General features: G+C 47.8%; 1 protein-coding gene across 3 annotated transcripts in view; it reads left to right on the forward strand.

Annotated features, from left to right (window-relative positions):
* Positions 1-1,064: 1,064 nt before the first annotated feature.
* The window catches only part of yap1 (Yes1 associated transcriptional regulator), a 172,875-nt gene continuing 158,363 nt past the window's right edge, over positions 1,065-15,576 (forward strand). Inside the window, exon 1 of one of the 3 annotated variants that reach the window (XM_038817709.1) lies at positions 1,065-1,861. In XM_038817709.1, coding sequence (XP_038673637.1) covers positions 1,350-1,861 — 512 coding nt within the window. In that variant the 5' untranslated portion in view covers positions 1,065-1,349. The remainder of the gene's footprint in view (positions 1,862-15,576) is intronic. The other 2 variants (XM_038817711.1, XM_038817710.1) reach the window with 2 other exon arrangements.

Genomic DNA, 15,576 nt, shown 5'->3' on the forward strand with positions numbered 1-15,576 from the left:
GGCGGATAATTTCATTCGTTAAACAATATAATGAACCCTTCCCCCATCTCAAAAACAAGGACAGAGAAGGAAAATGCTGTTTATGTTTACATTTTAATAAACAATAACTTCCATAAACCCTACTTTTATGCCCTCAACGCGTACTGAGATTATTTCAGTGTTCTGAAATTTAACACATTTTTATGATAGTTTGTCTCGTCTTATGTAAAATTGATGTCTTCATTTCTGTGACCACGTTTTGACTGTGTTCAGTGTGGTCTCGTGTCGAGCCGTCCGGCCAAATAAAAGGATTCGGGAAATAAACTGGATAAAAGCTGCGACCTGATCAAGATATCATCAACCTTCGGCCGGACAAGCAACCGCAAAGCACTTTACAAGATGGAAATACAATAGCGCGGATGCTGGAAACCCGCAGTGGAAGACAGAAAATGCTGGGAAATGCTCAGCGGGTCTGGCAGCAGCGGGCGGGCTGAGGAAAGAGACAACATTTCAGCCCGATGACCTTTCATCATGGGAACAAGCACTTTTGAAGTCGTTCCGCGAGGTTGCTGAAAGAGCGCACGTTTCCATTTTCCCTTGGGCACTAATTTCTTCGTTTAGTCCAATCTAGATTTTAAAATTGTTTATTTTTTGTGAAAATGACCCTTTCAGTTGTTTTTTTTTGTTTTCTTCGACGTGGGGAGTAAACCCGATCGCATCCTTTAGTTTTCCTTTTCGTTCGTCATCCCTTTGGAGTTGAATTGTGCGCAAAATCCATTGAGCGGCTGATTCATTGCTGGCGGGGGGCGGGGTACAGCATTGTAATGGTTAATAAGAGAGTTTAACATCCGACATACCTTATCTGACCCGTTTTAAATTTACAATCGGTGTGTAAACCTCCAGCATGAATAATAAACCCCCCCATGCAGCAAAACGTCCCTCAGAGGACGGAGGTGGTTCACATGGGATGTGGGGGTGGGGGGTCCAGGGACTGAAGCCCGTCCAGAATGACCAATATTAATGGCGCCGGGGGTGTTTCGGGGGAGAAAAAGCGAATTAAAGTTTTAAAAACCCAACTTTACCCCCTCCCCCTCCCCCTAAACTGTGAATGGGCTCCACCCCATGGGACGTCATCGGTCACGTGAGCAATCAAAGTTTCAGCTCGAGCACCAAGTTGTGAAGTGGCTGCAAACTTTCAGCAGTGATTTAAAAAAAAGAGAATACTGTATTTTTTCCGTCGATAAAGTGACCGCAAGTCGGAGTCTGCCCCATGTCCAGTTGAAAACTTAGTTTTAACTGAGTCTCTTTTTTTTAAAAAGTAGGAGTTTTGTTTTCTTTTCCTCTGTGGGGGAATTAGAGAAAGTTTGCAGATGGATTCGAGTCAGCAGCAAGCTGAGCCTCAGTCAGCGGTGCCTAGGGCCGGCCACCAGATTGTGCATGTCCGGGGGGACTCGGAGACCGACCTGGAGGCTCTCTTCAATGCCGTCATGAACCCCAAGAACTCGAACCAGCCGCAGTCTGTCCCCATGCGGCTCCGCAAGCTGCCCGACTCCTTCTTCAAGCAGCCCGAGCCCAAGAGCCACTCCCGCCAGGCCAGCACGGACGGGGGCAACGCGCAGCCGCCCCCGCCGCTGCAGGCGCAGCATGTGCGGGCTCACTCCTCGCCGGCCTCCCTGCTCAGCGCCGCCGCCTCCAGCAACTCGACAGGCTCGGCCGGAGCCGGCGTTACTCCGGGAAGCGGGGCGGCGGCTCTGGGCGCAGCCCCAGCTCCTGGCTCCTCTCCTCACCTTCGGCAGGCTTCGTACGAGTTTCCTGACGACGTACCTTTACCACCCGGCTGGGAAATGGCCAAAACCCCCTCAGGCCAGAGATACTACTTAAAGTAAGTGATTGAGTGGAGAATTTGGGGGGTTGGGGGGGGGGGGGGGGGGGTTGCATTTTCACCTCCTTGTGTTCCCCTAATTGAGAAATCAGCGTGAACTCATCGCAGGGATGGTGTTAGGAGGGGGTTTTCTTACAGTTTGATGAACGGGGCACTCGATCGAGGTACAAGTTTTGAGTAATCCAATTTGTGTCTTGGCTGAGGCAGCATTTCCTTTACATTCAGACCCCGAAATATTCATGGGTCAGTGTATAGAAATGTTTCATGTAAACTTGGGGGCCCAAATATGTAAACTGCAACGCCTACATGACAACTCTATCAAAGGGAGTCCTGATTGTGAATCTGACGTGAAGTTCAGAGCTTTCTTAACTCTTTAAACTGAAGCATCGCTGACCCACGTATACGAATGTAAAATAATGCGCTAGTTGTGTTACACTTGGAGGTTCAATAATCCTCTTCCAGGGTGTAAACAAGCGACATCCGTTGAAAATTTGAAGGTGGACATGAGAAACTCCAGAAAACTTCTGCAAGAGTTTGCAAAGTTCACGCACGCGTCCTGCAGCCCCCGTGCCTGAGGGTAAACGTGGGCAGTCCTTAAAACAACGGAAGCGATCTGAAAATAGCTCAAAATGCTGGACATTAGCCTTCAGGATGTTCATTGAATTAGACCCATTCATACTTGAGCTGCTAATCCATTGGGCTGTGGAGTTGCTTGATGTAAATATTCGGTGTTCTCCAGTTCCAGCGGAGCATGGATTGCACATCCAGGTTATTCGGGGCATTAATAACTATCAGTTTGTATTTGGCGACTCCCCTTTTCGCCAACTGACCCGCAGAAAATAAAGCTCCAAGCTTTGTTTTTACAATTTGATTTCCGTTCGTATCCCACTAACTCGCCCCCACACTGACCAGCCCAACAAATCCGGTAAATGTTCAACCGGTTGTATTTGAGTATTTCAAAAGTAGGTAAAGGAGGAGGCTCATCTTTTTTTAGCGAGGCACTCTGTTCTTTCTTTGGGACGTGTGGTGTTACGGTTTTGAGCTATGTATTTAATAAAGGCCAATTTGAATGATCAGAGCCATCTAGGCCTTGCGCAGTTTTATACATGGTTCCCGTTTGATATGATTTCGGAGGGACCAGAGACCGACCGAGAATCCCCCCCTACCCCCGGGCCAGTCAGCGAACCATATCCATTTCGAGTGTCCGATTACACCGGGAACAATAGCACTCTATAGGAGCCCGAGACTCCAAAGCTCCACATGTCTGGCAGAAGTCATCTGCATGGGTCCAGCGCTTGTTCCCTCGCAGAGTCCATTATTGAAACAACGACATGCCGACAGGATGTTTCTCTAAGCAAAAGAGTAACGTGGGAAGTACGGACAAAACCGACCTTTAAAGTTCGTGTACTTTTTTTTACCCTTCTCTGCCCTCATCACCAGGGTGGGGGGGGGGAGGGGGGTTCACAGCAGAAGCCACAGTTGCTGGCCAGACTATTCGGTTTGTTCCACTTTCAGCAGTGAAGAAAATTTGCATTTCAGATGGGCATCCCAAATGACATTTTCAGTTGTTGCTGTAACTTGGTCGCTGATCAGGCATTCGTCCTTCAGTCCCACAGCTTTAAGTTGCGGGCAGCTTTAGCCGCATGTATTACTTCATTCATGTTCTTTGAAAGTTGGGTGTTTACTTTGAGCTGTTGAACTGCATTTTGTTGTTCCTCATAGCGATCAGATTGACTGCAACTCTCAATGACATCTTTTAATTCAACACGTTAAAACAGCCTTCTCAGACTCTTTAAACAGCCCAATCAAGTCCACAGATCAATTTAATTGGAATATCTGCAGTTTTGTTGCTTTATCATAACTTCTGTAAACAGTCTTTGATTGAATAGGTGGAAGCTTTTCGTTGCATTAATGTATTCATTTATATAAGATGAGTCACTTTCTCAGTATTTTATTGGCTGCAATGTCCCTTTTTATATGAGCTTGCCCCTATTGGTCATTCAGTTGGTCTTTTTGCTGCTGATTCAGATACAGTTGCTATAAATGATCTTGTGGTGGTGTCCTGTGAACACTCTTTTTAAAAAAAAAGAAGATCCACCTCCGACAAAACCAATCGATTCCTTAAAGTGAAATGTGAGGTCTATTATTAGGTACCCAAGAATGCTGTAATCTTCCTTTTGAGCCCTCTGGAGAGAGCTCTGATATAAGAAAGATGCATGATCACTTTTCAAGGTCTTGATCCTTTCTGTTCCTGCTCATTTAATAATGGAACTGGAACTTCATTTACACTTTATTCCTGATTTCTTCGTGGAAAATACTCTCTGGTTTGGCTGACCTGCAACAGGGACGTTCCAGCACCCTTTTTTTTTTTAAATTTAGATTACCCAATTATTTTTTCCAATTAAGGGGCAATTTAGCGTGGCCAATCCACCTACTCTGCACATTTTTGGGTTGTGGGGGCGAAACCCACGCAGACACGGGGAGAATGTGCAAACTCCACACGGACAGTGACCCAGAGCCGGGATCGTACCTGGGACCTCAGCGCCGTGAGGCGGTTGTGCTAAGCACTAGGCCACCGTGCTGCCCCCAGCACCCTTTTGATCTTTTTCAAGTTGATATGAACTCTCTCCAGAACACATGGCTGTGTTTACTGGTGAGAATGTTCAGTGGGTTTTTTGAGAGGGAGGGACAGAGGATTCCTTTCCATCATTTTGGTGGCCACAGAGCCACCCAGGGTGTTTATCCTCTCAAATTGTCAGTAATGGAGTTCAGCTCCATGACCTCGGGGTTTGCAGTGGGCTGGTGGCACCAGATGACCGTATTGAATGCCGTTTCTACAGTTGGTCACTTCCTGATATCCGTCCAATTTTGTATGGAAGAACTGCAGGTGAGTGAGCAGCCAAAGCATGGAGTCTGAATCCTGGAGGTCAGGTTGTGGCACGAATTACCTCTTTGAATGCTGAATCTCATCTCTCTGATGCAAATCCCATTTGAAGCTGTGCAATTGCAAACACCAGTTAGTTCAGCGGGAAATTTTAAACAGGATTCATATAAACCGATTAGCCCTTGATGTGTTGCTGCATATACAGAAAGCTTGCTGCATTATTTTGTCCATATTGAAACTTCAGTTGTTGATTTTCTAATACCAACAGAATCATGTCTGAGTAAGATGCCAGTTTTATTAAAATATTGATAAATGCATAATGAGCATATATTTCTACTGTAATATTTTCTGACTAGACTATTTGTGACCTTGCTTCAAAGTGAGTGAAATAGCTGGGGACAGGACAAGGTAGTGTTATTGCAGAATGAGTTGCAAGAGGATTTCATAGAGACAAGTAAAAGAGGACATAGAACATACAGTGCAGAAGGAGGCCATTTGGCCCATCGAGTCTGCACCGATCCACTTAAGTCCTCACTTCCACCCTATCCCCATAACCCAATAACCTTTTTTGGACACTAAATGCAATTTAGCATGGAGTTTAATGCCCGGCCCCAGCTTCACACGAACAGGTGCAGGAAGACATGAGGAAGGAGCGAGATGTCGAAGGACCAGAAAAAAGCTGGTGGGAAGAAAGGAGCAAGCAAAGGTTTGCTGTCGAGCGAACGGATCATCCCGGCAACAGGAAAGATGGCAGAGGCTGCTTCGCTTGGTGCGGCCGAAGTGGCGAAGGTGGCTGGGGAGTTTGAAAAGCAGTTTACCAAGCATAATGAGGAAAGAAATGATGGCAGTGAAGGTATTGGTGGAGGAGGTGATAGCCACATTGAAGCGGCAGTGTCAAAGACATCAGCTGCAGTGCCGAAGCAAGGAAAGAAGTTGAAGGAGACTTTGTCGCAGCGTAGCGAACAGTTTGCTGCGGCCTAAACCGAAGGTGCAAGAGTCGCCAAGGGGTTAATAATTTGCCTTCACAGGTATCCTGTTAAGGAGAAGGTCCCAAGTTGGGTGAAACAAAGGTGTGAGGTGCAGTGGTCAGGAGCTGGTACATGTATATACCAGGACTGGAGCTGGCAGGAATGTGGGCAGCCATCGGTTGGGTGAAGGTGGCACTTTATGGTGTGAGGTTCGGTGTGGCGTATCCGGCGAAATTGAGGGTGACCTACAATTGGAAGAATTTCTACTTTGGCGATGGAGGCTTTTGTGAAGGCTGAAGGACTCTGGTTTGGTTTTGGACTGAGGGAAGGGGGTGAAATATTGTACATAGTGTTGTTTCTTATTAGTGGTTTGAGGATGTTAGGTTGCTGGTGTGGTAATGGTTGGGGTTTTTTGGGTGTGGTTTTTGCACTGGGTCTGTTTATCTGATGGTTAGTTTTCAGGGATTGGGTATGGGGGAGGAGGGGGACCTGGGCAGGAGCCTCCACACTAGCAAGCGTAGGTTGGCTAGTGAATGGGCGTGTGATGGTGGGGTAGGGCTGCGGTCATTGCAGCCTGCTCGAACAGTGTTTTATGGGCCTGGGAGGTGTGAAAGTTGGGGGGGGGGGGGGGGTTGGGATCGATACTGGGAGAGGTATTTTCAAGAGGAAGTGGATGGGGGGGGGATGTGGGGGGTCTAAGGGTTTGCTGGCAACAAAGGGATGGGGCGGGCCATGTTCAGTGTGCATGGCCTGGAGTTGTGGTGATGGTAATAGGAGGGGCGGCAGGGGGGTGCAGAATAGTAATGTGGGATGAGGGGTCTGGGGGGGGGACCGGTGACTAGGTCAAGGGTGTTTGTGCACCTAAAAAGCTTAACGGCTGATGTAGCGATGCTGCAGGAGATCCGCCTGAGGGTGAAGGAGCAGGTGAGGCTTGGGAAGGGTTGGGTGAGTCAGGTATTCCACTCTGGGTTCAATAATACGGGGGTGTAGTGTTGAGGTTCCAGATGGAGAAGGTGGTAGGGGACCAGGGAGGTAGATATGTGATTATAACAAGGGCATTAGAGGGGAGATAGGTGGCACAGGCGAGTGTATACTGCCCCAACTGGGACAATGCTATGTTTTGTGAAGAGGATGCTTCCTGGACTTGGACACACAAGAGCTAATAGTAGGAGGGGATTGGGATATTGTACAAGAGCCAAGGCTGGAAATGTCTCAGCCGTGCTCACTTGCCCGGTGGTGGTGGTGAGGGGAAGCGAGCGAATATGCTGACCGGGCTTATGAGAGAGATGGGAGGGGTGGACCCATGGAGGATTTTGTATCCAAGGGAACGAGAGTATTCCTTTTTTCCTCCAATGCACAAAGTCTATCCAAGGATCGACTACCTTCTAGTAGGGAAGGTGTTATTGGCTGGAGTCAAGGAAACGTGAGTATTCTGCAGTTGCGATCTCTGACCATGCGCCGCCCTGGATGAATGTGGTCCTGGAGAAGGGAGGTAGCCCAGAGGCCGGGGTGGAGAATGGATATGGGTTGTTGGGGGGCTGAAGTATCTGTGAAAAGATCGGGAAAATGATTGAGGAGTATGTGGAATTCAATTGTACAGGGCAAGTGTTGCAGGAGGTGGTTTGGGAGGCTCTGAAGGTGATCGTGAGGAGAGGTGATATTGTTTAAGGTGATGTTTGACAAAGAGAAGAGGAGGACCGCCAAAAGTTGATGAGGAGATGTTGGGAGGTGAACAGGAGGTACGTGGGAAATGCAGATCCGACCCTTTTGGACAAGAGGAAGGAGCTTCAAGCTAAGTTGAACAGGTTTTCTATGGGGAAGGCGATGCTCCAACTGAGGCGGTTGAGTGGAGCAGTTTATGAATATGGGGAAAAGGTGGGGTGTATGTTGGCTGGCCAGCTCTGAAGGGAGGCAGCGGCAAGGGAAATAGTCCAGGTGCGGGATACCACAGGAAAATTGGTGGTGGCTCCAGAGAACATTAATAAAGTTTTGAAGAATTTTCTGAGAGGCTGTATAGGTCGGAGCCACCGGGAGAGGAGGGAGGGAGGGATGAGGGAGTTCTTGGACAGGTTGGAGTACCTGAAGTTGGGGGAGGAGGATAGGGCTCGGTTGGAGGGGCTGGTGGTGCAACAGGAGGTAAAGGAGGCAATCGGGGAAGGTGGCAGCGCCAGATGGGTTCCCAGTGGATTATTATTGTCGTCGCTGATGGTGGGGATGTTTGAGGAGGTGATGGGTAGGGAGGTATTGCCACAAACATTGGAACAGGCTTTAATTTCCTTGCTATTTAAAAAAAAAAAGACAAGGACCCAACGGTGTGTGGTTCATATAGGCCCATATCCTTATTTAATGTGGATGCCAATATATTGGTGAAGGTGCTGCCGGCAAGGCGCCGGCCGAGGGGAAGGAGACGGGATGTGGTGGTGGGGCTAGATGCTGAGAAGGTGTGATGGGGGTCCGAGGGGGATTTGGGATTGTGCCGAGGTTTACAGCGTGGGTACGACTACTCTATAGGGAACCGATGGTGAGTGTCCACATGCACAAGCTGAGTTTGGGGTACTTTGCTCTGCACGAGTACTAGGCAGAGGTGTCCTATGACCCCCCCCCCCCCCCCCCCCCCCCACAAACCGCCCCACTATTTGCATTAGCGATAGAGCTGCTGGCCATCGTTCCAAGAAGTTTGGAGTAGTGGAAGGGGATAGGGAAAGGGGGGGGATGGAACACGGGCTGGATGCTCTGCCGTCGGGATGCTCCATTTTGCCAGCAGCCAGGGGGTTTCCTGATGGCGTGGGGCTGCCCCATAATGGGAAACCACATTGACCAGCTGGCAAAATGGAGCACCCCACTGGTGTGCTGAACCAGAAATCTGGCGCAGCGGGAAGGAGAAGCCTGCCCAAGGTATCCTTGTATACAGACAATTTACTGCTGTATATACCAGAGCCAAATACGTCAGTGGGGAATATAATGGACTGCTTCAAAGATTCTGGTCTTTCCTGGGATATAAATTGAATTTTGAGAAAAGCGCTAACTTTATGGTGCTCCAGCCAGGATTGGGGGCCTGCTATTTCGTAGGGCAGCAATCCACCTCGGGTATTTGGGGCGTGAATTTGGTGTGGGGGTGGGGGGGGGGGGGGGGGGGGGGGGGGGGGGGGGGGGGGGGGGGGAAGAAAGGTAAGCCAGGGTTATGAAGGTGGTTCTGCGAGGGGGCGGCAAGCAGGGGCCTGGGCTTCCCAAATCTATTATATGAAATGAAAATCGCTTAGTGTCACAAGTAGGCTTCAAATGAAGTTACTGTGAAAAGCCCCTAGTTGCCACTTTCCGGCGGCTGTTCGGGGAGACTGGTACGGGAATTGAACCCGCATTGCTGGCCTTGGTCTACTTTACAAGCCAGCCATTTTCCCCACTGTGGTAAACCAGCCCCTTGTATTATTACTGGGCGGCGAATGCCAAGAAGGTGTGGGCGATGGAGAGGAGGAGTCTCAGTCGGTCAAGATGGAGGAAGGTTCGTGCAGAGGGGGGGTGGTTGAGGGCTCTGGCAATGGGGCCGCTCCTGATGCCTACGAGCAAGTACTCTGGGAGGCTGATGGCGATGGCAACTTATAAATCTGAAGGCAGTTTAGACAGCACTTTAAATTGGGGTTTGGGTCGGGAAGAATGTCGATTAGGGGGAATCGTAGGTTTGAGCCAGGAGTCTGGATGAAAAGTTTCGGAGATGGAAGGAGAGGGGGATTAAGGTAATAAAAGATTTGTCCTGGGGGAGGGGGGGGGGGGCGCGGTTTGTGAGGTTGGAGGTGTTGGGGTAGAAGTACAGATTGGCACAAAAAGAGGGGTTTCGGTACCTGCAAGTCCTCGTAAGGAAGGACGCCGGTTCCTCGTTGTTGGAGGTACTTTCTGCAGGGTAGTTAGGAAGATTTTGGAGGAGGATAAGGTGTCCATGAAAGGGACTAAGGCCAAGTGGGGAAAAGAGGTAATGGAAGAAGGTTTGTGGTGTGAGGTGCTACGAAGGGTGAACGCCTCAACCTCCTGCGCAAGGTTGGGCTAATAGAATTGAAGGTCGTGTATAGGATGGACATCACAAAGGCGAAGATAAGCTGGCTCTTTGAGGGGTGAAGGCTATTTGCGAGCAATGTGGGAGGGGCCCCGCAAAACATGTACAGATGTTTTGGTCCTGCCTGAAGCTGGAGAGGTATTGGAGAGATGTTTTTTCCCTTTTCTTTTTTAAAAATAAATTTAAGAGTACCTAATTCATTTTTTCCAATTAAGGGGCAATTTAGCTTGGCCAATCCACCTACTCTGCACATCTTTGGGGGCGAAACCCACGCAAACACGGGTAGAATGTGCAAACCCCACACGGGATCGAACTGGGACCTTGGCGCTGTGAGGCAGCTGTGCTAACCACTGCACCACCACCGTGCTGCCAGGAGGGATGTAGTTAACACATCGGGGGTTTTACATGTGGACTTGGAGCCGGGTCCCTAGAGACCATTTTTGGGGTGTCAGACCGGCCTGAGCTGCAGGGAAGTGTGGGTCAGAAGTTTTAGCCTTCGCCTCGCTGATTGCTCGTTGGTGGGTCCTGCTGGGGTGGAGGTCAGCTTCTCCGCCCTGTGCATCGGTTTGGTGAGAGGACCTGCTGGAATTCTTGACTGTGGAGAAGGTGAAATTTGAGCTGAGGGGGAACAAAGGAGGGGTTCTACAAATCATAGGGTTTATTTATCATGTATTTTCGGGAACTTGTTGCCTGAATGGGGAGGGGGAGGCTTTTTTTTCTATTTTTTAAACTTTTATTTTTCTAAATTGAGTCAATGTTTCAGACTGTATATTGATAGGGCCGTTTTGCAGTTTTTAAAATCTGTTTTCATTTGTTGTCTATGGAAATGTGGAGAATAGTTATAATTTTTTAAAAAGCTTGTAAGTAAATCGTACATGAATTTGGAATATTGACTAATGAATGTAACATGTCTCAAAAGTTGAGAATTGATTGGGTGACACAGTGCTGGGGATCCCGGGTCACTGTCCATGTGGAGTTTGCACATTCTTCCTGTGTCTGCGTGGGTCTCGCCCTCACAACCCAAGATGTGCAAGGTAGGTGGATTGGCCACGCTAAATTGCCCCTTAATTGGGACACGAAAGTTAAGAATTGGGCTGGGGAAGAGGGGAAGCAGTTGTCCACACCAGTAAACAAATGCAATGTTTGCAACACTAAGCTAGATTCTTCAAGGTTCATCATTGCAGAATGGATTCCACTTCACACTGGTCAGTTTGCAGTACAAACCTGGGAGCCGGAATGGCCCAAGTCTGGAAGTATGCAAGATTTCCCGGAGGAGTTAGATTATATTCGAGTGCAGCTACATCCCATGAACTAATTTTTTTTAAAAATTGGACATGAACAGGATTTTATAAGTGCTCAATAAATTAATAGGATTTCCTGAGTTTCATAGCCACCCTGGATTTTGCATATTTAGACTGGTGCTGACATTTTCCAGAGCACTTTAAACATGAGAATTGATTTTACCGCTCAACTAGAACCAGCATAAGCTTCATTCAAATGGCACAACAGTAGAATTTGGAACAAAGTTCATAAGATGTCAACTTAAAGAAACATTGTAATAGTCTTCACTAGTAAAGAAACCTTATCAGCAAATGTGAATACTTACACGCAATACTGTGATGGATAAAAGGAAAGTAGTAGTTAACTAGGATGCTGCCTTCATATGAAATTTGATTTTGTTTTTGTGTTAGAAGATTGATTTTGAAAAGGTGATTACGGGATAATGAAAAGCAGAGTGCTTCCAGTAGTTTAGACTTCAAAAAGGAAAATAACTTGCATTTGCATAATACTTTCATGAATGAAGGATGTCCAGCAGAGCGGAGCTACTGATTGGCTGTTCCGCGGAGATTTGCATACGTGCAGTGCGGTCAGCCTAATTTGAAGGTGTACCTGCGAAAGAGACCCAAGGAGTTCGAGTGCAAGCAAGCATCCAGCAGAGGGCAGCAGAGCGGAGCTACTGATTGGCTGTTCTGGGGAGATTTGCATCCGTGTAGTGCGGTCAGCCTAATTTGAAGGTGCTTTGTGAAGGGGCTGTTGTCAAGTGACAATTAAACCCGAAACACTTCCTCAGTGTTTCCCACCCTACCCCCCCCCCCCCCCCCCCCCCCCCCCCCCCCATCTCTAACCAAAAAAAAAACGACCGTGGTTCTCGGAAGGTAAGTTTATCTCTTTAAAAACTTACCTTGAAGGGTGACATTGACTGGCAAGGAAAGTGCTCCAATTATCAGTTGCTGGGAGAAATTTAACTCTTCGTGTGTTGGTTAGTATTGTGATTGGTAAGTAAAATCTTTATTCCTTTCACTTATTTATTATTTGGTACTATATTTGTAATCAGTTAAGGTAAAGGGTAAAAATGGCAGGCGAACCCAGACCCGTGTTATGCTCCTCGTGCTCCATGTGAGAGTTCAGGGACGCGGCCGATGCCCCTGGCTCCTTCATGTGCGGGAAGTGTGTCCAGCTGCAGCTCCTGTTACAACGCATGGCGGCTCTGGAGCTGCGGATGGACTCACTTTGGAGCATCCGCGATGCTGAGGAGGTCGCGGATAGCACGTTCAGTGAGTTGGTCACACCGCAGATTAGGATTGGTGACGGAGACAGGGAATGGGTGACCAAAAGGCAGAGAAAGAGCAGAAAGGCAGTGCAGGTGTCCCCTGCGGTCATCTCCTTCCGAAACAGGTATACCGTTTTGGATACTGTTGGGGGAGATGTCTCACCAGGGGAAGGCAGTAGTAGCCAGGCTCATGGCACCGTGGCTAGCTCTGCTGCACAGAAGGGCGGGAAAAAGACTGGCAGGGCTATAGTCATAGGGGATTCAATCGTAAGGGGAGTAGACAGGCCTTTCTGTGGTCGAAAACGAGACTCCCGAATGGTATGTTGCCTCCCGGGTGCTCGGGTCAGGGATGTCTCCGATTGGCTGCAGGACATACTGAAGGGGGACGGTGAACAGCCAGTTGTCGTGGTGCATATAGGCACCAACGATATAGGTAAAAAAAGGGATGAAGTCCTACAATCAGAATTTAGGGAGTTAGGAGATAAGTTTAAAAAGTAGGACCTCAGAGGTAGTAATCTCAGGACTGCTGCCAGTGCCACGGGACAGTCCGAGTAGAAATTCAAGAATAGTCAGAATGAATACGTGGTTTGAGAGATGGTGCAGGAGGGAGGGGGTTCAGATTTTTGGGACATTGGAACTGGTTCTAGGGGCGGTGGGACCATTACAAAAGGGATGGTCTACACCTGGGCAGGACTGGAACCAATGTCCGAGGGGGTGCTTTTGCTAACACTGTTGGGGAGGTTTTAAACTAATGTGGCAGGGCGATGGGAACCAGATTAGGAAGTTAGGGGTCAGTAAAGAAGCAGCAACTAAAGCCAGTAAGGTACGAGACAATAAACTCAATGTGACTAAGGGGAAGAGTAGACAGGGAAGAGATGATGAACGCAAAGGTGGTCTGAGGTGCATTGGTTTTAATGCGAGAAGTGTAGCAGGTAAGGCAGATGAACTTAGAGCTTGGATCAGTACCTGGGAATATGATGCTATTGGTATTACTGAGACTTGGTTGAGGGAAGGGCAGGACTGGCAACTGAATATCCCAGGGTATAGATGCTTCAGGAGGGATAGAGAGGGAGGTAGAAGGGGTGGAGGAGTTGCATTACTCGTCAGAGATGATATCACAGCTGTGATTAAGGAGGGCACGATGGAGGATTCGAGCACTGAGGCAATATGGGTGGAGCTGAGAAATAGGAAGAGTGCAGTAACATTGTTGGGACTTTACTACAGGCCTCCCAAAAGCGAGCATGAAATAGAGGTATAAATATGCAGACAGATTATAGAAAAATGTAGGAGCAATAGGGTGGTTGTGATGGGAGATAACTTCCCCAACATTGAATGGGATTTGTGTAGTGTTGGAGGCGTAGATGGAGCAGAGTTTGTAAGGAGCATCCAGGAGAGTTTTTTTTGAGCAGTATGTAAATAGACCAACTCGGGAAGGGGCCATACTGGACCTGGTATTGGGGAATGATCCCGGCCAGGTGGTTGATGTTTCAGTTGGTGATTACTTTGGGAATAGCGATCACAATTCCGTAAGTTTTAGAATACTCATGGACAAGGACAGGAGGGGTCCGAAAGGAAGAGTGCTAAATTGGGGAAAGGCAGAGTATAACAAAATTCGGCAGGAGCTAGGGAATGTGGATTGGGAGCAGCTTTTTAAGGGTAAATCCACATTTGAAATGGGAAGTCTTTTAAGTAAAGGTTGATTAGAGTGCAGGACAGACATGTTCCTGTGAAAATGAAAGATAGAAATGGCAAGATTAGGGAACCATGGATGACGGGTGAAATTGTGAGACTAGCTAAAATGAAAAAGGAAGCATACATAGGATCGAGGCAACTCAAAACTGATGAAGCTTTGGAGGAACATCGGGAAAGTAGGACGAATCTCAAACATGCAATAAAGAGGGCTAAAAGGGGTCATGAAATATCTTTGGCTAACAGGGTTAAGGAAAATCCCAAAGCATTTTATTCGTATGTAAGGAGCAAGAGGGTAACTAGAGAAAGGATTGGCCCACTTAAAGACAAAAGAGGAAATTTATGTGTGGCCTCAGGAAATGGGTGAGATTCTTAATGAGTACTTTGCATCGGTATTCACAAAGGAGCGGGACAAGACGGATGTTGAGGCTAGGGATGAATGTTTAAATACTCTCGGTCAAGTTGTCATACGGAAGGGGGAAGTTTTGGGTATTCTAAAAGACATTAAGGTGGACAAGTCCCCAGGACCGGATGGAATCTATCCCAGGTTACTGAGGGAAGCGAGGGTCGAAATAGCTGGGGCCTTAACAGATATCTTTGCAGCATCCTTGAGCACGGGTGAGGTCCCGGAGGACTGGAGAATTGCTAATGTTGTCCCTTTGTTTAAGAAGGGTAGTAGGGATAATCCAGGGAATTATAGACCTGTGAGCTTGACGTCAGTGGTAGGCAAACTGTTGGAGAAGATACTGAGGGATAGGATCTATTCACATTTGGAAGAAAATAGACTTATCAGTGATTGGCAGCATGGTTTTGTGCAGGGAAGGTCATGTCTTACAAACCTAATAGAATTCTTTGAGGAAGTGACAAAGTTAATTGATGAGGGAAGGGCTGTAGATGTCGTATACATGGACTTTAGTAAGGCGTTTGATAAGGTTTCCCATGGCAGGTTGATGGAAAAAGTGAAGTCGTATGGGGTTCAGGGTGTACTGGCTAGATGAATAAAGAACTGGCTGGGCAACAGGAGACAGAGAGTAGTGGTGGAAGGGAGTGTCTCAAAATGGAGAAGGGTGACTAGTGGTGTTCCACAGGGATCCGTGCTTGGACCACTGTTGTTTGTGATCTACATAAATGACCTGGAGAAAGGTATAGGTGGTCTGATTAGCAAGTTTGCAGATGATACTAAGATTGGTGGAGTTGCAGATAGCGAGGAGGACTGTCAGAGAATACAACAAAATATAGATAGGTTGGAGAGATGGGCAGAGAAATGGCAGATGGAGTTCAATCCAGACAAATGCGAGGTGATGCATTTTGGAAGATCAAATTCAAGAGCGGACGAAATGGTCAATGGAAGGGCCTTGGGGAAAATTGATTTGCAGAGAGATCTGGGAGTTCAGGTCCATTGTACCCTGAAGGTGGCAACGCAGATTGATAGAGTGGTCAAGAAGGCATACAGCATGCGTGCCTTCATCGGACGGGGTATTGAGTACAAGAGTTGGCAGGTCATGTTACAGTTGTATAGGACTTTGGTTCGGCTACATTTGGAATACTGCGTGCAGTTCTGGTCGCCACATTACCAGA

The sequence above is a fragment of the Scyliorhinus canicula genome, chromosome 14 (assembly GCF_902713615.1).
Source record: "Scyliorhinus canicula chromosome 14, sScyCan1.1, whole genome shotgun sequence".
Taxonomy (NCBI): domain Eukaryota; kingdom Metazoa; phylum Chordata; class Chondrichthyes; order Carcharhiniformes; family Scyliorhinidae; genus Scyliorhinus; species Scyliorhinus canicula.